Below are 22,273 nucleotides of genomic sequence, written 5' to 3' on the forward strand. Positions count from 1 at the left end.
AATTTTGAAGAAAACTATCTGCCCCAAGGCAGTGACAACAGTGGTAAAAAGCTAATTTGAACCTAGGAATTTGCCCAAAGGAACCACTTGGCCAGTATTGAATACATTTGTTGGTCCCTAGTTGAACCGTAGGGTTGGCAAAGTCTTCTTGGGTTTTCTACCATGTGATTTGATTGTAGGCCAGATTGTTCTGTAGATAATCTAGATTTCAGATCTCTAGGTGATTGTAGGCTTGGCCAACAATCACCTAGAGCTGATAAAGCTGAATTTCAAGATTCCATCAATGAAAGATAAATGGAAAATAGGGATAGGAACCGCACCTAAGAATCAATCAAGAAAGGCAAACAAGATAGACCTAACAAGATAGGTATATAAATACCGTACTTCTCCGAATATAGTCCCCTTCTGAATATAGTCCCCCCCCTAATTTTGAGGATTCAGTTTTGGGCAAAGTTAAATAAATGTGATTGAATATAGTCCCCCCCTTTACTTTTACCACAGGCATTTTTGGAAAAAAGGGGAGACTATATTCAGACATATATGGTATTAATAAAAGAGGATCAATGAATATAAAGAGATTTGGCCACAATTCTGGCTTTTGTGAGACTGGTAAGAATAAATATGGGGGTACGACACTTTAACATACAAGTATCTCCTTCTAACAGAAATATCAGACAGGTAAAAATAGAAGCCCACCTCTGATTGGACCTAAAGCCGCATCCTTGGCTAGGGCAGTGAGGTCACTCCCAGAATATCCCTCCGTGAGAACAGCTAATCGTCGCAATTCTTCTGGAGAGAGAGGGCAGGCCCCAGTGCTAGTTCCATGGCCATTTTTCTTCAGGAGCCTCTCTAGGAGACGTATCCTGGTATCCGTGTCGGGCAGAGCCACATAGATACGCTTTGGGAAGCGTCTCAACGCAGCCTCATCCAGCTCTTGAGGCCTGTTCGTAGCAGCCATCACCAGGAGTCTCTCCTCAGGTTTTGAAGGTAGTCCATCAAATTCCACGAGAAACTCGGTCTTGAGGCGACGGCTTGCCTCGTGCTCTCCTTCACGACGTTCGGACAGCAATGAGTCAACCTCGTCAATAAAAATAATTGATGGCTGCAAAAAGGTAAGGAAAAAGGAATCAAAATCAAACATGTTGATGTTTTCAAACCTGCTACAGCAGGGGAAAGTTTTTGTGTAAGGAGCAGCAACTTTAAGTGAAAGATAATTTTTCTGCATCATACTTCTTTGCGATATACAGTGGAACCTCGTTAAAGCGAGTACGGGCTATACCGAGACCCCCGCTATTACGAGAGATAGCCGATGCACCGTCAATTGATCCTATAATAAGCATGTTAAAAATTTCGTTTTTACGAGGCCCTTTTGGTGTTGGCTCTCGCCGTAGCGCGGGTTTCACTGCTGGAAAAACTTACACCAAGACTCCTTAATCTCTGTAATTGCTAGCGATCTGTTAGAAATGAAGTTAATGGAGTGCTCAGTCTCAAATTTATGTGGTAAACTGTCGTTCGATAAATAAGTAGTTAATTTTGGTGAAAATATTGTGGCATTAGCATTCGCGAATGCTTGATATTCTTTTGTTCCTCGGGCGGCAGAAAGCAGTCGTCAGCATACCCGCACGTCCATGAGTTGCATGAATAGAAAGCATTTGATGGAACACACCATGGGCAAAAAAACACCAAACACGTCTAAGCGAGAAAATAAAAGTAAAGGAGTAATATGAGGTATATTGGCTATTATTTGCACCACCTCCGGTAAAGCGACAATTCGCTATAGCGAGTGTTTATTGGTGCACCGTGGGGTGTCGTTTTATCGAGGTCCCACTGTATATTTAATATTATACCTATATATTACGTCCATTAATATGTAATAACTAGTCTTCTACTTCTTATTTATGATCGCCTTGCCACTTTACAGGAGATGTGCCTTAAGTCTCACACAATTACCCATAGGTCCAATGAAGTTTTACTTTAAAATTTACCTATGTTCACAAAATTTACATTGATTTCCATGAGGGCAACTTCTCTTGAACAAAGAATCAAACCACAGATTTATGGCAGTCTAGGTAACTTAGCAAAACTTGAATACATGCTACCTAGGTTCAATGATTCTCAATGAAAAAATGTTAAAATTGACCATGAAATATACCAAAATTGTAAATGGGAGTATTCACAGAAATAAATGAAAGAAATCACTGAAAAATAAGAGTAATAATACCTGAATAGAATTAATGCCTCTGCAAAGGGTTGGAAATTCAAGGTCTGTGGTTCGATTTGCCACCTAGGGGAATTTTCCTCCAGCGTGGCTGAATCCCAAAGTCAACCAAAATTTTACAAAATAATGAATGAACTTATAACTACGTTATCAAACCTTCGGCTGTGGTTCACTTTTCGATTGCAACAAGTTGTAGCACCTTCCGATGGCACTATCACAGATGAATCAATTTTGTGTAGAACAGTTTTAAAAATAAGCTGGAGTGGATCATATCAAAGCAGGCTGTATATGATTCAACGTGATAAAAGCGTCTATAACCTCTGACTGTTACCAAGGAGATTTCATGTTTGCTCATATGGTTGGTAAAATTGCCAATGCACAGTAACCCTTTTGAGACAGCAGAAATTTCTCATACTCATGCTTGTTCTACCGACTGCAAAGAAACTCAACATATCTCTCTGCGCAGACCATTTTTCAAGGTATCAAAGGATTACACTACCACGGGTAAACTCTCACTAATCCCAAACCTTTTTACCCCATCTTTGACCTCTTCTCCAATCCCTTGCGTAGGAAAATCAATGAATATAAATATATGTTGTTTGTCTCCTTATTCAGGAAACCAATTAATGGATATATCTATCTTTAGAAGGGAAACAGTTAATTATTATACACGTAATATTTTAATTGTAAATGAGTACAACCACATGGTTTGTGAAAGCACATAAGCAGAGCATTTATAAAGTGTATTAAAAGTGCATCTATAAAGTTTATTTACCTTAAGTACTCAATTCCACTTAATGCACCCATTGACTTCCATCATAATAACTGATTTTCAAATCAATTTCTTTCGCATGCAAATTAACTGCATAAAATACTCAAGGAAAGCATTATGAAATTTGTATGGTGGTCATTGTTGTACTGTTTTGGCAATGAGCTTGAATTTCTTGAGAAATTTTTTTTATACTCATGGCATTTAATTATGAAATATCTGTCATATGAGCAACACATACCTGCAACTCCCTGGCAACGGCAAAAAGTGCACGGACCAGCTTCTCTCCCTCCCCAACATACTTGGAAGTAAGGCTTGCAGCACTGATGCTGAAAAACGTGGCATTCACTTCCGTGGCTACCGCTCGAGCCAGTAAAGTCTTGCCGTTTCCCGGTGGTCCAAAGAGAAGCAGACCCCTGGCTGGGGCCCTCAGACCTGTGAACAGCTCGGGACGTAATGCCGGCAGCACTGCCATCTCTTGGAGAGCTTGCTTCCCACTTTCCTGCCCGGCAATGTCTCCCCATTCGACAGGAGGACCTCCCTCAAGGACTTCGTCTAAAATCAACTATGACAGCAAAAGGCAACACCTCAATTAGAATGTTAACTTGATATTATTCACTGAATACATCATCACCATATATTGGACTGTGATACATATTTGGAAAACCTGTTGAGGATTTTAAAGATGCACATTTAGCTAATAACCCAATTAACAGAAAATGTTGAAGTGTTGAGTTGTGCATTGAGACTCAGGGAGCCAAAATAATGTTTGCAATAGTAATAAGAGAGAAAATTTATTTTCTGTTGACTTAGCTAAAACCTGAGACTGAGGCAGATCATACCAAACTAAGCACTGGTAGGATAAGTACTCAAATTCTCACAGGGAGCTATTAGCTGGAAGGCAAGCAAGCAATCGCAAGAAAACATAAAGCATCAATCACAAAGATAATATTCCTTATGCAGTGGAGCATTATAGTGATGCTATGTTTAAATGTGAGACATATAACAAAAATCCAACCACTGTGAACATTTAATAGGTAATTAATGTTGCATTTTATTCTCAGTCACTAAAAGTTTTTGAAAAATACACCGATGCTGCTGTTGTTTCTGACTGAAGTTATTACAGATTTCCAAAAAAGGCGATGGAAATAACATGGCATTTATTCTACAATTGCTTTATTGCCTCAAAATTTGAACAATTTTTGTAAAAAATACAAGAATAACATGATAAAGAACTAAGAGGTAAATTATAATTAACAGCTCAATTTTTTCATTAAATGCAGACATGTGAATGAATGAAGTCTGCTTTTTTACAACCACCTGCAAAATGAATTTATTTAAAAGATGCATTCATTAGTTTAAAACTTAGTTCTCATAGTGAAAGATTCTAATTGGAATACCACAATAAATCTGTAGCTGTTTATATGCTGCAAAGTTAAAAGTCAAATGCATGTCACTTTGCATTTTAAGAGAAGTGAAAAAAGTCAATCTAGAGATGTTTTACAGCCCTTTTATTACAGTTTTGTCAACGATGTTAATTTAATATCACAGCCTAGCCTGTTATCAAATAAATGTATATTTACACAGGCTAGACCTCCATACGCCACAGGATAATATCATAATAATGCATATAAAAATACATCTATACCCCCATCAAAAATAAATTCCAGATGGATATTTAGTTTCCATGGTTGTTGGTAACCATTTAGGAACTGTATGGAACATGGATAGCTGCTGTGAGGCCATTTCCTGTTCAGTCTCAGAGCACAAGTATTTAAATTGATGTAATAAGCATGAAAATTATACACCAGTTGTGCACATTATGCTATTGCATAAAATGACCATCAGTTCTACTTCTATTTGAGGTCTGACTTGAGCGATTTCAAAGCAAATTTTAGTTGGAGACTTTATTTGAGAATTTTATTGATTAGATAGACAGTACCTGAGCCAATTTCGGGTCGACTCCTTTCAAAGCTAATGATGCTGCAGATGTGGGGTTAGAAGATGACGAGGCTGCCGCTTTCCTACTAGTTCCTGGAGTACTACTGCCTCTATTCACTCCAGAGTTTACACTCCCAGGACGACGAATTGGGGAACTACTGGGACCCTGGAAATCAAAAGCAGATCATTCATCATCATCATCAATGAATACAGTTTCACGTAATTTTGAACGCTTGTGCTTCAACAATTTAAGTACATTCAACAGATTCTATTTTATAGCGATTATTCATTCTTGAGGGGTATTTGCACTCAAATTTCTGCTAGAAAATGGAAGTTATTCAGTCAATATTCATCACAACTGATGTCTCTCTACCTTAATATTTTGTCAATAAAGGTGAAAAAATACTATATGGCAATTTTGTTTTTTTTTTTTTTTCAAAATTTCAAAAATTTAGGAAAAAATTCTGACAATAGCTTTCACTTACCTAATTACGAAAAAATGATATGCATAACACACACAAGAGTAACAGCTTTAGCTGGCTACTGAGATATTCTCTGGGAAAAAAGTGGCACTGGATAAAGGTACCTATGGGCAGTGGCATAGCCGCGAGGGGTTTTCTGTGTTACAATCCCCCTTGACCCTTTATTAATTTATTTTATACATATTATATACTTTATTTTATACATATTATATACTTTATTTTAATAAATAATGATACAAAATTAATGTTTTTGAGTCCTAAAAATCACATTTTCAACATCAAAAATTCCATATTTTCCTGGATCTTGTGATTTGTTTACAGCTATAGAGGTGATTAGTAAAGAATTGCAGATGGTGTAATGGTTATTAACATGGAGTTTATCGTAATGCAGCGATAGAATTCATTTTCTCATTCACTTTCTTTATTTGTCCTCTTAATCTTTTGACTTGCAAAAATTATGAAACTTCAGTGTTCTCTATCTTTTGTTAAAATCAACAACAACCCATTATTGTTTTTTTCCATGACAACTTTTATACTTGAAGTTATTGAGGGTTTTCTATTCCATTCATAACATACGTACAAGGTAGAGTGAAGTGGTTGACATGAAAAAACTGATGAAAAAGCAACACCGTACTTACAGACAGTTGTCTCTTGATGGCTGGTGGAGTTGAGGTCAAGGGTTTTGGACGGGTGGCCCCACCAGCACTGGCAGAATGCGACCGAGAGCCCATACTCCTGGGGAGCGTCTGACTTTTATGGGCATAACTCACATTGTTTGTGCCCCCAATACCCGAGGCTGCGCTGCCAAACCTCTTGCCAGAGAAGGCTATTCGACGCCCTGATGCTTTATTCAGAGCAGGAAAAGAAAAACAAAACAAATTAATACAAACATTCAATTACCATGAGATGACATAACTTTTCTTAAGACTTTTCAAAGTTTATATTTACACTAATGTCAAGTAAAGGAGGTGGAAGTGATTAAAAACATTAATTATCATTCAAGGTACAAAACAAGGCAGTCACTTTGTAATATGATATGTATCGTAAGTGTATAAATTACTGGATAGGTGCGATTCCCTGGTACTGCTCACAGTTGAATTGTTAGCAAGCTTTGGTAATTTCATGACAATAAAAATTTGGATTGACAAGGTTTATGAGGTATCATTACAAAAAATACATTTGAAATAGAAAATTTAGATATTTAGAGATAGAGAACTTTTAGAAATGATACAGAGATGAAGAAGTTCACTTAATTTCAAATAATTTCTCCTCAAGCCAAGAAACTTAAAATATTTTCCATCGACCTAATTGAGACGAACTATCAAATTATGGAAAACATCTCATTTTAATAACTATTTCCACATGCAAGAGTAAGGGTTGCAATGAATATCTAGGATGAAAAATCCCCCAGTATACATTTAAAATGAAAGAAATAGTTATCCAGATGTAGTTTCATGTTTTGCATCCACATTTACTTGAAGTGATTATGTAAAGTAACTTCTCTATCAATGGTATTACACACAATGGAGATGTGACAATTAATCTCTTGCCAGAGTGTAGATTAGTGAACAAAATACATTATCTAAATATTAGGGCACCGAAGAGGGAAAATTTTTAACAGGCAGGGAAGGCTAAAATTCAAATAAAGTAAAATGGCACAAAATTGTTCTGTGAGTAGTCCCAGGGAGTAATGAATAAAAATGCAAACTCTTAGTAGGGAAGAGAAGGAAGACTTTCTCATAGTGTAGTTAACAATGAATATAGTAAACTTAAAAATGTAGATGCAATATAATAAAAATACATACTATTTTTTAAGGATTCATTACACAGCTATCCAATTGACAGGTTACATAATCAAGATAGCCGAGGAATATGCTTTGTATTTAGAGTGATAAAAAATCAAATAAGAAAAGTTCCGCAAGAACTCAGAAATTGGAACAAAAAGATAATCATGCGTCATATATTTGCTGATTTTTACTGCCATCAACACAGGTGAGTAAAGCTAAGAGTAAATGGGGAATTTTTTTCATCACCTGAAGAGCCAAATTAAATGAAACAGAAAAGGTTACAGCAGGGGAATACAGGAGAGGTGTCATACTGCAAGCATGTTACTTTAAAAATTATGTTCATACATAAATGCAGCAACAATGTTATAAATTATAATATTTTTCACAGTAAGGAGCTGATAATCAGTTGAAGCAGCCTTTTCTAATCAAAGTAACAACACTTTTAATATGTGGTGGCCAGATTTGGCTGCACAATTGTTTTCTGAAGTTGCCATTCCAACTGCCAGGAGGCAGTGATGCCACGCCGCACCAGCCAGTCGCCTACATTCACTCGAAGAAGAAGGTTGTTGAATAAGCTAGCTGCAGTGTGGTCGCCATATTGCCCATCACCCAGTACAACTTGTACTTTTTGATATTACTAAGAAACCTTCTCATTATTTGTTATGTATTCTTTCATTATAATTATTGTTCATGCTAAAAATGTATGTACAAGGGAAAAAATCTATCATGATTATATTTCATAACCACATCGAAAATGTATTTGTAGAACTTAGGTCAAAACCACTCCTAAAACATCAAACACAACCCTAGCTACAACATGACTAATAGTCTTGTTGAATGCTGCCTGATGATGATGTTAACATTGAAATTCATGTTGTGCTTTATTTTTCTGTGCGGTGTAAAACTTTTATATTCCAATTGCATATTTTAAAAATATGAATGCCACAAATTAATAGAGACAGTTACATAAAACTTTCATGTTTTAAATGAAGGGCATTAGCTACAAAGGGCGCTTATTACATTTGCTATTTTTACCAGTAAAATTTTTAATGAGTAATGGCAAAAAACGTCTTAATTAAGCATGAGTGTTTCAGCGAAAAATCAGAAACTGGCATGAGTAATCAAGGATTAGCACATAATGTCCAGAACATAGTGACTTATAATGTTCTCAATTATTTGAGTTTACAACATATAATGAGGGCAATTTATATACTTAAGTTTTATTTTTATCTCAATTTTCCACTGTGCATTGAAAAGTATTCTTTGAGAAAATTGGTGCAAAAAATTTTAGTATTTGAATGTTAAAATCTAGCCTGGATAAGATGAAATGGTACCTTAAGTTCAATTATCAACAGTTAAGAACATACCTTGCCAGGATGGTGAATTTACTTAACACACAATGCCACAGTATGATGTGAAAAGCCATAATTCCTCAGAAAAATAGGCCCTTGATCAACAGGGTGAACACATTTGCCCCTTAATTCATGCTTAAAATTTGAATAGTAGCACTGAAAAATTGAATTCCTACAATATATGTATCTAAACATTTGAGACCAAAATCAGTGACTTGTTACATGATTATAAATATTTCTGTTGCATTGAATTTAAAATTTTTTCTCGAGATTTGTATCAGGGGACGCTTTGAAATATCATTGATGTTTCAAAAAGAATATTTTTCATCATCTGGACCTATGTCAGGATAAACAACAGCCACCATATTCTACCCTGACGAATAGTAATAACTAAATATTCTGACGATTAGGAGTAAAAAAATGTAGTTGGTGTTATTTTAATCTAGTTCTAATCTATTCACTCGCATGAAATACCTATTTATTTTTAGAGCAAAAAAATAGTTTTTTAACACTACACACATTTCTGATGACCTCACTAGTTTTTCGTCGGAATAACCTTTATAAAAAGAGCACAACTGAACATGTAATATTAAAAATAATGGTTTAAAAGGCCAAAGTTAAGATTCCTCATGCATTTAGATGCTGTGCCTATCAATTAAAACAATCCAAATACGCTATGCTGAAAACGAAGAGACAAGACTTCACATCAGTATGCATAGTTCTCCTATATAAGCCTATACCCATCTTTACAAGGAATATATTTAAAAAAGAATTATGAGTTAGTTCAAACATAACAATGAATACACATTATTTATATACATATATTTTCAAACCACACCATATGAAATAAATATGCACTCAGAGAATTTTAAACACTAAATTAGTGCAAAAGAATGAATAAAAAATACACCAAAAGCCAAATGCCATATAAAAGCAGCAATCTAAAAAGGCTGTACTGCAAGTTAGTTTGTACCCTTTCCGCATGCAGTGTAAGTTTTTCACATACATATGAAAACTTTCTGGACCCATTATCCAAAACTAGAATCATCACTTTGTCATAAAATTTATGAAACTGATAAAAATTCAGAATCATTACAATTTTTCCCAATCAAACAAAAGCTATAGTTTCTTCATCCTTTCACCAGCACCATACCTTATACGTAGAATATTCATGAATGTATTTTACATGGTTACCAAATAACAAAAAACACATACATGGATTAACATACTCTCTACTAGGGAATTCTGAAATGCTAGCTAATTATATACAACAACCTCCAGGAGTAATGTTCAGCAAAATAACACAACGAGTGCACTTTTCTCCTATATTCTCTCTCAAAGATTTCAAATGCAAATGAGCAAACACTGACTTTTCTTCATTTAACTTACTAGAGTCCATCATTTAAAGCAAAAGTTAATATTTGACAAAACACTACACTGAAACAAATAACGCATACTTTCTAGAAACTCCTTGGGCAAAAATTTTATCCAGAACTACAAAATTAAAAAAAAATTGATATAGCTCGCTTATGGATGTCTATAAATAAGTATTATGATGCCTACTTAGGGCAATTAGGATGCTATTGAAATAAATGTGAATAGAAAAATGTAGAGCTACTGATTACAATTAATTGACAATAGTATTTGCAAGACAAGAATGAATTACCAAGGTCAAGAAAGATGGATTGAGACAGCAATCGATTTCCTGGTAAAAGATTAAATTTAAGTCTTGATATTTAAAACAATAAAATCATTCCCACAATAATGCAGTTATGTCTTTTCCCACCCCTTTTGTACAACTTGGTATATAACTATTTTTCACCAAGAAAATCAAAAAATTCATCAAAGGGTTGTTTAATTGCATCATTATTAAGTTAACAAAATTTTGTATACATTCAAAGCTCTTATTAGGCAAATGACAAGATGATGGTTCAGTTTTGGATAGATATATCTTATTATACTGGGGTGCAGTACCTTCGGGAACTTTTCTACCACTTGAGGGAGTGACAAATATGTGCGGAGGCCCTTTATGTGGACCTGCTGAAGAAGGCACTGGAGTCGGCTGCTTTGGGCCCGGCGATGCCCTAGCGCTGCCATTCTCGAGGGGATAGACGGTACCTCCCCTGCGTGGGGACGGTTTCCGCCGAGTGGGGGAGGGGGAAGACGGGACTCTCGTGGTTTGGACCCTGGTATTGCGCAGGGGGGGCTTAGAAGCTTGTTCAGAGGGGTTACAGTGGTGGTGGGAAGACATGGGATACACTTGCGCGCCGCGTAGATTCCTTGGATGGTGGTGCGAGGCAGCCGCATGATGAGACCCAGATACTAGTTCAGGAAGCATTTCCATCTCGGATACAGCTAAGTGCTCTAAGTGGAACAGATTGACTGGTGAGGGAAGACAAGGTGAACAGAAAAGGTCAGGTCAGGTTTTAAAACGAAAAATATTGGAAAAATCAAAAAAAGAAAAAAATAGCCACAAAAGCATAAATTAAGTCACAAACACACATGTAGACTGAATCATTTGTTAAAACAATTTTTAGAGAGAGGATAGACCTAAGTATGAGTGCAGAACACTTATTACCTAAGGTGAGGCAGTCCATTTTGCTTTGTTCAGTATTCTAACGTGATTTTGAAATAACTACAGGCTATAAAAAATGTACACACTTCACAGCTACACATAGATACTAAGAAATTTTTCCTCATTACAGGATCAAGCGTCTGTGGTTACATTGAAGTCATTTACTTTACTCATTTTTTAATTTAAGAGGACATTTAAAATTAAAATTAATTTCTCACTATCAAAATATCTTCAAAGGATTAGTTCTTAAAAAAGGATTATAATATGATGAGTAAAACACAGGGAATTTGAACCCCAAGTGAAGTTGCTAATAGCCAAATTTGACTCATTTTTTCCCAACAAGATAAATGATTAACCATACATGCATGCAAATATTTCAGAAGCTGTATGGCTGAGCTACACCAAACTCTACAGTCTACCTTACAGGTCATAGCCAACTTGCCACCCAGATGGGAAGTGATAAAATTGTAGATCTGAGCATGTGATGTAAAGTAATAATATATAATTTTTTGGGGAATTGCCACATGACGATACATATATGCAATAAATATATACATGATGTGTAACCCTTTTACTCAAAAGTCTATCAGCCAACTAAATCATATGATCATATTTTGTACTTGAAATGATCTCTGATAAAGAAAAATTAACAAGTGCCTCTAAAAATGGTATAAAAAATTAGGGCATTACTTTTAAGAAAAAATGGTTCAAAACCACTCTTATAGGACCATATTTCAACACAAGTATTTAAGGTGAAATTTAAGGTAGTACAAACAAATGATGCTCACCAAGCCTGAAGAAAACCAAGGGATGTTATGTGATAAAACCAACCATGACACAACAAAAAAAATAGAGCTCTTCATAAAGCATCCAACCACAAGGTGAAATTTGTATGATAAAAGATGGTTTCTAATTTGAGTGGAATACTTAACAAACAAAATAAAAAGAAAATCAAAGAGGAGAGAAATAAAACTTAGACTGAGAAGTGTATATGATCACTAGGCAACATAAAGACAGTTACATGTAAATATGCATATCTAAACCATAAAGACTTTTGAGCAAAGGGGATATTCAAAATAAAGCCATTCTAAAGCAAAGCGTTTTCTCCTGTACAATAAAATTGATAAAGAAGTGAAATAACTGTCATAAGACTGCAAATACATTTTTTACATCAGCACCGAAGTAATGCTAGTTAAAAACTGAGCCCTGACATAAGTACAAAAATTTCCAAATATTTGCTTCATCACCAAAAGGCAGATGTGAGTTCACACATGAGTCAAACATGGTATGTACAGAATATAATGAAGGGCTGGAAACAGAAAGATAATGTAATCAAGAAGAGAAGTATTATTAGGAGGCCTTATTCTGAAATTTACGTTTGTAGACTAAATATTAAAGGATCCATTTCAATGAACATTATTAGCTGAATTCAAAAAGGAAAGAGCCAGGTAGAAAATGGAAGAATACAAATCATTAAAAAGGGAAGTACTCCATTAAAAGAAGTAGAGTAATGTACCTCATAAAAAACTAATGTTCAGAGAATTGCCTAATGTGAATAAAAAATTTACTCATTTCAACAGAAAAATAGCTTGAAAAAGAGAATGTAAGAGGATTTTGAGGAGCTACTATGAAAGGGGGATGGATGAAGATAATTGAATATCAGCGGTGGATAGGGGTGAAAGTAAAGAGGGCAATTGCCCACCTTCCCATAAAACAATTAATGTAAAATTCACACAAACGGAGGAAATTTCCCCTATGATCTGGTATGCACACATGCAATAAATATTTGGTCTGATACTAAAGGAATATTTTTCACATTAAGTAAATATTTTCCACGAGGGCATATAAACTATGGTTATTGCTCATTTCAAAGATAAAAAGAACGACCCTACCCCAATCTGATTTACAGTCAAAATACATATATGGTTACATTAATTGTCTGCTACAATTAGCCATCAAACAAATACAACCAACAAATAATTAAAACCAATATTATTAAAAAAGCTATAGTCATGCAGTCCTATGACAATATTATCACTCCTTATTGAGACCTCTCTGTGTGTCAACCAAATGTATGGTTTATTTAAAGTTCAAAATACCTACTTATACACCAATCTATGAACTTGTATAGTTAACAGGTAATGTGCAAATATAAAATAAAAATAGTGCTGTACTGTAGCGCTGTAGTATAAAGTAAAAATGGTGCATGGAATATACATACATATTTACTTAGTTCAAAGTAAATTTTCAGCTGGAAAGTAACAAATTAAAATTTGAAATAAAAATAGGCATGCTGTAGTAATGTACTTGATACGTATTGAATTTTGCATAATGGAATGCTTGCCACAAAAAAACTCATAATATGGTCATAAAAAGGTTTGGGGGCAAGGTTAAGGGAATACATACATACTAGCCTGGGTACCTTAGCAGGTAAACGTGAGTTTCAAACCTAACTTTATCTTCATAATATGCCTCAACACCCATGTGTTGCATTACAAGCAGTGCTTAAACTAAGTACTGTCTATTTATAAACAGAATGAAATAATCCTTGTGATCCAAAATACACATGCACTGCTAAAGGAGATATGAATTAATGACAGAAGTTGGGATCTATGTAAAGTACTGCACCAATCAAATAACCATGACTGAATCATGGAAAGTTAGGGTCAAATTCATGTGGTATCCATTCTTTTATCCATAGCTTAATTAAAATGGATTCTTGTACAAGTAAATGACCAACAATCAATCAATGCGAAGGCTTCCATAGAGTGGTAACGATGATTTCTGCTACATTCTTACTGGTATTCACTATGCTGACGTTGCTGGTGACGACAGTTTTGCCAATGTTCCGAAAGTCATCTTTAGGCCTCCTCTCTTTGTTGAGTTATTGGTGAGTGGGAACAGAACTCCCCATTAAAAGACAACACAATCCAACCAAAAATCACCTCAAGCTGAAGATACATACTGGAATGCAGGCAAAACTGCTGTCATCTGAAACATCAATATGATGAATACCAAGAGGATTGGAACAGAATTCAACTAACAAACAACAATATTATGACAAAAATGTCAACTATGCTCCTGAAAAGGTAAGATTTGCGTGCAAAAAAAAAGAAACTAATGAAGAGTTAACATCTATCTTAAGTTGGGAGCCACAACTTCCAATTTATCATGAAAAAGGAAAAAAAATACTGGCTACCTTATTTTGTTGCTATGTTGCTACCACATAAATTTTCCCCATGCAATGAGCAGAATAACTATTCAAATGTAAGCAAGCACAGTCCAGCCCTAAAAAAAAACCTGGGAAATGAATTTTCATCACTGAAACTTTTTAGAGAGTGACCTGATTAGGATGGCATTGATAAGAAGTACCCATGTCTATGGATAATTTGTGGTGACAAGGCCTACCTAGAAACTCGAGGCGGTCTCTGGCCATCGAGAGGTTTGTGCGCATTTTCTGCTGCAGCCTTTGGGCTCTCTCCCATACTTCCCCTTTGCCGCCTAAGCAGTCAATAGAGATTCCCTTCTCTAGCTCAAGGATGCCCTTCTTGTACAGTTCAATGGCCTGCTCTTTCTGACCTGAAAAGTAAGGAAAAAAAACATCATACATGAGGAAGAAAGCTCAAAATCGGAAAAGTTTATATATATTGAAGGAACAAACGGAAAGATTGCATGGTTAAATTTAAGGGATAAATTAATAATTTAAGAAAATATCTCGTCAAAATATGCACTGGTATTTGTGTTTTACACAGCCATGTAACTTTCAACATGCAGCCTTCAAACCCAAAAAGGTCAACAGCCTATACTTGATTAATAGAATTAGATAATAATTTTGCACTATCCACTTTATATTTGCAAAAATTTGTTACTCACGATGTGTTTTAAGGCATCTTCAGGTCCATTAAATAAACCTAGGGTCAATTTAATTATTTTATGAATGAGAATAAAATGTGAATAACAAATTTTCGCAATTAGTGGTCAGTATATATAAAAGTTATATTTTATTCTATTCATCGTGTTGTTCCACCATATATCACCTAATGCAGTTCAACCCTAGCTAAGGAAAATAACCTCACAGTAGCGCCTTGTATACAATGCTACCGGAGGTAAATGTGCGACACGGCTGGTCTGGGCCAAGCTCCTCGTAATGGGACCAATATACTTCCTTAACAAGGCACTAATTAATTAAGGGTGCACACTACCACAACAGGAAGGATAACGCTTAAAAAGTAACACAATCACTGATTCTCTTTTGCATAAAACACCTTTTAACATTGCATTTATAGATTCAAGCGCACAATATAGAATATACAAACGCATGTTTTAAGTCCAGTCGTTAATGCCGTGCAAACATTTGTGAAAGATATCGAAATATCCATATAAGTATTTTAAATAATATAGCATTTTACATCTCACAAGAAGTAATAAATGATATTCACAATTGAATATAAAGACTACTATTTGTAGATACGCGATATCTTCAGACCGAAACTGCATGAATATATGTTGTATATTACTTAGGAAAAACGTAAAATTTGAAGCCTGTTTTTCCACAACTTCAACGTTAAAATGAATTGTATTGTATTAACAACATAAATTCATCCATACCTTAGACTATACTGAAAAACTTAAGTGCGTCATGACCACTGCAAATTAACGACATAGGAAACCGTCATGGCCTGTAACGACGCTTTTCGTCACGGCATACCGTCATGCGGCAGTGCAAGCATAACCCACAGCCAATGCCACGTAAAGTATAGTCTACTCTGCAACACTCAAACGTTATGTGGGTTCCATCACTTTAGGATCCTATTTCCTTCATTTCGGGTTAAAAGCCGGATAACCTACTTGCAAGTCCGCCGTGGTACCATAGCACTCATAAACTGCAGCTACATTACCAAATATTTGGCGCTAAGAAAGAAAACTTTTATCATCGGTTATAAGTACCGCGGTGGTGTCGTTGTACATCAATCTCTTCGAAAGTTTTGGAGATCTGGCTTCGAATCACGGTTAAATACAATATTTTTCACGGCAATCTTGGTTCTTCGGTGCATTTTACTTCTCCCGGAGGGTGTGATTCAAAGATGCATAAAAAGTCATTTTTTGTAAATGAATACTTCCGATAGTAAATATTACAAGAGAAAATCGTTAAATAAAAAGCATGACCCTAGTCAAGGAGATTTACGCACAGCTACTGCTAGTCAGACGTATTAGGGAACGATTTTGGATGATAAAATGAGTACAAGGCGTAATTTATCACGAAAGACCAGAAGTCGATAACCTGCTCATGCCCACGTATCCCATATTTCCATTGCACATTTAAACTTCATACACACATACCTGCATTTTTTCGAGAGAAAGTTTTTGTAACATCCATTCATTGAATGCAATTTGTTTTCTATAAAAGAATTGTAAATGGAAAGGTTGCCACTACGTCACATTTATCTGGATATTCATCATTTAAATATCTCTATAATGCGCGAAATCGAAAAAAAATCGTTGCTGAATCGAATAATATTTCGACTACTTTTCCAGGACGAAGAGAGTTAAATTTCAGTATGTTTGTCTATTTCATTTAAATGGATTCGTCAGAGTACCTAACATCTGAATAGAAATGACACGTAATGCGAAAGGAGTGTCTCTATAGCAGGTAAATTGTGCATTGGGCAGCTTTATAGCGGTCATTTTTTGGATTCTGCGGAAAAAAACAAAAATATGAGTTAAGCATTCCGTAACAATCCGTTAGCTTTCACATAATGTTAACATTAGCATTGGAGAAAAAAATGTTTGCAGACGAGTGTAAGAAATGAAATACAATACTTAATATATTAGAGTAATAATACAACCTCAAGAGTTAAAAATTAATTTATATAAGTTTTCAAGGAAGAAATAGGATTGCGGGCCGCACATTACCGATCTCGAGCGCTTGCAATCTTCGGGAAACTCCGCTCGGCAATGGTATCCCAGAGGCTATCTTAAACCGAGCTATTTATTCGCTCAGTGCATCAAGGTTGAAGGATGGAAGGTTAGTGTAGGTAAAGCTCCCCATATAATACACCACAGGCGTACACTTCACGCATTAAGGGTGGGAGATACATTCCTTCCCCTTGGCCAGCACGCAATACGAGGATTTTTTGGTAAGGGTGCCAGAATGCATCTTCTAGGTTCGATCTTGGGTCCCTCCGAAATCCAAGCCCTCAACCCACTGGGCCACTATGTTCCCACCAACCCTAGCTGTACCGTAAATAAACTAAACTCGACATACAAATCGTACAGTTGTCCGGAGACATTTTAAAGTAGATACTAAATAGTTGGCTTTCCTAACATTGAAAAAAAATCTCTGTACAAGTTTATTTCTACGATTTTTCGGGATCATGCAAGGGATTGCGATAAAATTTTCCTGATCTTTAGATAAACAGTAACTATCCCTTAAATTTTGAAAAAAAAAGATTTATTTCCGTTACTCGAAAAATCATGACTATCAGCTCATATCGGAGGGAGGGGGCATTTATGACTTATGAAGAAAAAATGACCATATTCACTGATAGAAACGGTAGCAGAAATCGTAAGATTCCACTCCCCAAATATTTAACCATGAAACATAATTTTTAAGACCATTTCCAGAATATGGAGAAGAGCCAAGCAGCATATGTGATTTATGGAAAGTCTTCGAATGGCTCTCTCCATAAGAAACGGCCTTCACAAGGCAAAGGAAAAATACGTAATTCATTCGGTACCCAGTCGATTCACCCCGAAGAGGACGAAGATCTGCAGAAATTAGCAAAAAAAGGCATTACGATCCATTTATCTGGCACAAGGACTGAAAGATTAACTGGCAGGCGGAGAATAAGAAATTAGTGCAAAAAATAAATAGTAAGTACATCAGGAACATAAAATAAATATTCAGAGCTTCTGCATGCAGTAGCCTATTCAGGACGAGTACTCGGGGTTCGAGGACGGAGATGATCTGTTACATTTTTACGTTTCCGGTGAGCTTGAACATTATTTAAAGCATTTAATGTAATTATTTTAGTACCTTTATAGGAGATGCGATTGCCTCCTTTCTAGCCTACGGATACAACACAATACATAGGAATTTATTTCGTAACGTAACCCTTGAACCGACACCGAAGTAAAATGATCAAAAAAACTAGTTGCACTTAAGCAAAAAAAATTATTCAATCAACGTATTTTGATTGATGCGATTAAAAAAAAATATCTCTTAACGTATAGGGGAAACATTGGAATATACCATTTTCATAGACTAGAGATAAATATGTACTTGTGCATCTTAGGATTTATAGGACGTCTTAGGCAATCCAGTTAGCTTAGAGAGATCAGAACAACTCCAATGCTTCTAGTGAGGCCCTTATCCCGGTAGCTGTCATATGGTACCGTCCGATTCGGAAGGACACATGATGAAGTTGGTATAGGATGGGCTTTTTATAATTCATAAAGGAAGAAGCATAACGCAATTAATAATCGTTTCAGTCACCAACAGAGTTTACGGCACGCGCTTTACTCATGATTAAGGCAAAGAAATGCCGTTTATCAACCCTCAAATTCACGAACTGGCGGAACTGAGCATGCAGTAGATACGATTAGTTTAAGTCGCTGCTCCAAGGCAAGATAATCTATTCTACAAAAAAATACATGCATACGTACTATGCATACTAAGCACTTCATCATGGAGAGGAAAGTTTAAAAAAAATCCAGTGTAAGTTTCAAGCCAGTGCAGAGAACCAGCCCATTAGAAGAGCGATTTTGAAAATTTCACGAAAATGACATATTCTTCTTTTTTGGACCTAATCATTTTATACGAACGAGATTCGAAATATCGATGGCTAAGTGCCAACAACACGTATCTCAAAAATAGCAACTTTTCAGGAGAGCAAAAAAAACTTTATATTTTTAATTGTACACTGAAATTAAAAACCAAAAATTCATAAAACTGAAAAAGAAGCATGCATTTGCAAACAAAGAGTTGTTTTTTGCTTGAATCATATTTTTTAAATGCCATTACAATTTGTTTAAGATACCTGTCTCAAACCGGCAAAATTTTGAGAACTTAGCCATCGATATGCTCCAGCTAAGTCCTCATTCAAGAGTTCCAAAATCAGTAATGAGTATTTTAACTGCAAAAAGGAATAATGATTAATGCATGAAACAGCCAGACGTAATGCCTCAGAGAATTGTTTTTTCATTGGAAGCTCCTTAAACTTGCAATCTGAAGCCTTTCAGCGTGTTATCCGCGACACGAAAACCCGGTAAACGTCACGAAGAGGACGAATACCTCATTACCCACCAGCTTTTTTTGATGACGGAACACTCGCGTAAAACTTACGAGATCCTATTCATATTTCTTCAAATTTTCACATGCGAAAAGAGTAACACGAAAATATTACCCTTCATCTTTTAAAGAACATCGATGACGAACCTGATAACGCAAGGTAAATGGTCTGAGGAAAAAATTCAAATTTGAAAAGTAGGAATCCGTACCTACACCAAAGAAAAACAAATAAATAACGAGGTACTGTGCTATAAACATGAATTAAACAGTGTATGCCTACAGCTCCTTGGAATTTCTAAATACAATTTTTACTCCAGAAACAAATGGACCACAGCCGCGTGAAGAAGGAATTTGGCATCTCAAATAGCTTTATATCAAAGTTAAAGGTGCAATTATTTCGTTTAGCAGAAGCCTGATACATAAGGAATAAAATCATACCAGGAAAATCATTTAAAATTCACATCTTTCGGTCCCTCTATGCTACGCTCCAGCTACAAGTGAAAAATCGAAGTAGAAAAGGACTCAGTTTAAAATATTCCTGATTCTCAAAAATAAAAAAAACATACCCGAGAAAATAATGAAAACGTCAAAATTATCGAATGGGGTAGTTTCCTTCATCAAAGAAAACGAAAGGCATTGATTTCGATTCGTCACCCACCATTAGTGTATTCATAATATACAAATTATTTGGTTTAAGAAATACCAGTTTAGACGAATGGCAACGGTCAATTTTAACCTCATTTGAAAAAGGCCAGATTGACGCCCATACGATGCCACTCCACGTGACGTCACAGGGACCTAGTTTCTATACGAGTAGATAGGAGTTTTACATTGTCTGAGATTACTAATGTATGCATGAGGGCCGGGGCTCAGGGAAACATCTCTTAATAATCACACATTAAAAATACGTAAGTTTGGAATGTTTCCTTCGTTTGAAAGAGGAATAATAATCCTTATTTAATCCAAGCGCTACCAGCTAGCAGGGTACTCATCTACCTGCCTGCATCCTGCGTCGTATCAGCACTCAAGCCTCGCCCCAAGGTCACCCCACACGCCGACAGCTGGAACCAGAAATACGTCACACGGACCTTTTCCCATCATTCCTACTTAGCCGTCGCGTTTTCGCGCGCTTGAAAATTTTCACTTTTCGTTTAATCGCGAAAAATAGATATCGTCAGTTAAAAATCTAACAGCGTGAAATATGTACTCCAGGAGTAATAATCTTTCGATTTAGGCAATAAAAAAATAAAAGGAAACCACCCTATTCGGAATAAAGATAAATATTTAAAACTGCCTAATCGATACAGCCTGAAAATTTCAACATATTATCAGTTTGAAGAAGGTAATCTGTTGCCAAAAAGACAGATCGAGCGGGAGGTATGCATCCTCTTAAATGTGGGACGGTTACGGCGAAAAAGGCCAAAAAAGACTTCTTATCTGTCGTGTAATTTCTGCCTAACATGGCTTAAACACTTCAAGAAACATATAATGATACAATGCTTTCAAATAGGCAGGAAAATTGGATGAAATTGCGATGGCTAAAACGGGTCACAAGCGCGGCCTTGCGAACTTCGTTGTTGTACCGCTTCAAAAGTTCTCCCTGCCTTCGACTGGTCATAGCTCTCCCATGAGGCGTCCGACCCACTCTCCCGTTGCGCTAAACGAGCGGCAATTTGGCTTGATTCGAAAACACGACACGACACCATCGATCAATTTGTTCGCCAATCGGGTTGCTCTCCCACGTGGTTCGGCTCGAACAATTGGCAGGGAAGCCCGTGAAAGGAAGGTGGTTCCATCTGGTGACGAGAGATTGAGAACAGAAGAAGAATGAAGAGTTCGCGAGTTCTCCGTAATTTTTTCCGCGCGATAAACGAGAGCATGTGACGCGACCTTCACGTGACTGCGCTACATTCCCCCGGATTTCCCGCCAAATACAGAGGACGCGCTCCGTAAACAACTTCTAGTTTTCTATATCACAAAGAGTAACTAGGTACTTTTGGTAAAAAAAGTTTTTCAACAAATGGAATGGCATAAAATGTGCTTTTTGACGATTTTTGAATTCCTCTACTGCATTTTATTTCAAAGCTATGCGTATGAAGACTGAAATTCTATCTCCGAAATGCCATACGCTCTTAGCATAGATCCCAGTCTTCCACCGCACGTGGAAAATAGGGCATAATATAAATAAAGCACAATCTCAGTATCCTATAGGTACTTTGAGTGAAAAGTAAATAAAGAGACTTCTCACGCAACCCTACCCTATTAAAAAAAACTTATCTAGTACCCATCGTGGGATGGTCATAGCTGGAGAAAGCATTTCGGTGGCAAACAATAGGCTTCATCTTTCACACGTCCAGTAACGCCGATGAGGTAGTTCAAATTAATCAACAACCATACAGTTATTGTGTAAAATTTCCGTCGTTGCGACGAGAATGAGTAATAATATGCCACGAAAGAAGAAGCTGAATTTTCATTGAATTTTCAATGGCACCACTCCATTTGTATGGATCTTTATTGACCATTTGTAAGAGGTCAATAGTACAAATAAAATGAAAATAATAAAACAATATGCTAACAAACTGCCTGGTGATATTAAAAATGGTAGGTGTGTAGTTTTATTAATATATTTAACTGCCATTAAGGATTAGTTTATGAAGCAAGAGGAAGCTGAGTTTTCGATTTGGAAGGTCATACAAGGATGAATTCAGCTAATAATATCCCCTACTACTGTCACTACCGCGCTTTGCCCGAATATGAATGAAATTATATTACACTTACACACACATGGTTTTAAATGGGATTAAAAATAAAACAAAACTACCTTAATCCACCCTGAAATGGCAAAAGTTTTAGCCCTAA

The 22,273-nt window shown here is 36.1% G+C and overlaps 1 protein-coding gene across 2 annotated transcripts in view; it reads right to left on the reverse strand.

Annotated features, from left to right (window-relative positions):
- Positions 1 to 22,273, reverse strand: part of LOC124168538 (spastin) — a 387,851-nt gene that overhangs the window by 3,529 nt on the left and 362,049 nt on the right. Inside the window, exons 2-7 of one of the 2 annotated variants that reach the window (XM_046546876.1) lie at positions 14,533 to 14,703; positions 10,524 to 10,931; positions 6,049 to 6,254; positions 4,930 to 5,094; positions 3,229 to 3,552; positions 697 to 1,102 (exon numbers count right to left, since the gene is read on the reverse strand). In XM_046546876.1, the coding sequence (XP_046402832.1) occupies positions 697 to 1,102; positions 3,229 to 3,552; positions 4,930 to 5,094; positions 6,049 to 6,254; positions 10,524 to 10,931; positions 14,533 to 14,703 (1,680 nt within the window). The remainder of the gene's footprint in view (positions 1 to 696; positions 1,103 to 3,228; positions 3,553 to 4,929; positions 5,095 to 6,048; positions 6,255 to 10,523; positions 10,932 to 14,532; positions 14,704 to 22,273) is intronic. The other variant, XM_046546877.1, reaches the window with a different exon arrangement.

Source organism: Ischnura elegans, chromosome 11, assembly GCF_921293095.1.
Source record: "Ischnura elegans chromosome 11, ioIscEleg1.1, whole genome shotgun sequence".
NCBI classification, from domain to species: domain Eukaryota; kingdom Metazoa; phylum Arthropoda; class Insecta; order Odonata; family Coenagrionidae; genus Ischnura; species Ischnura elegans.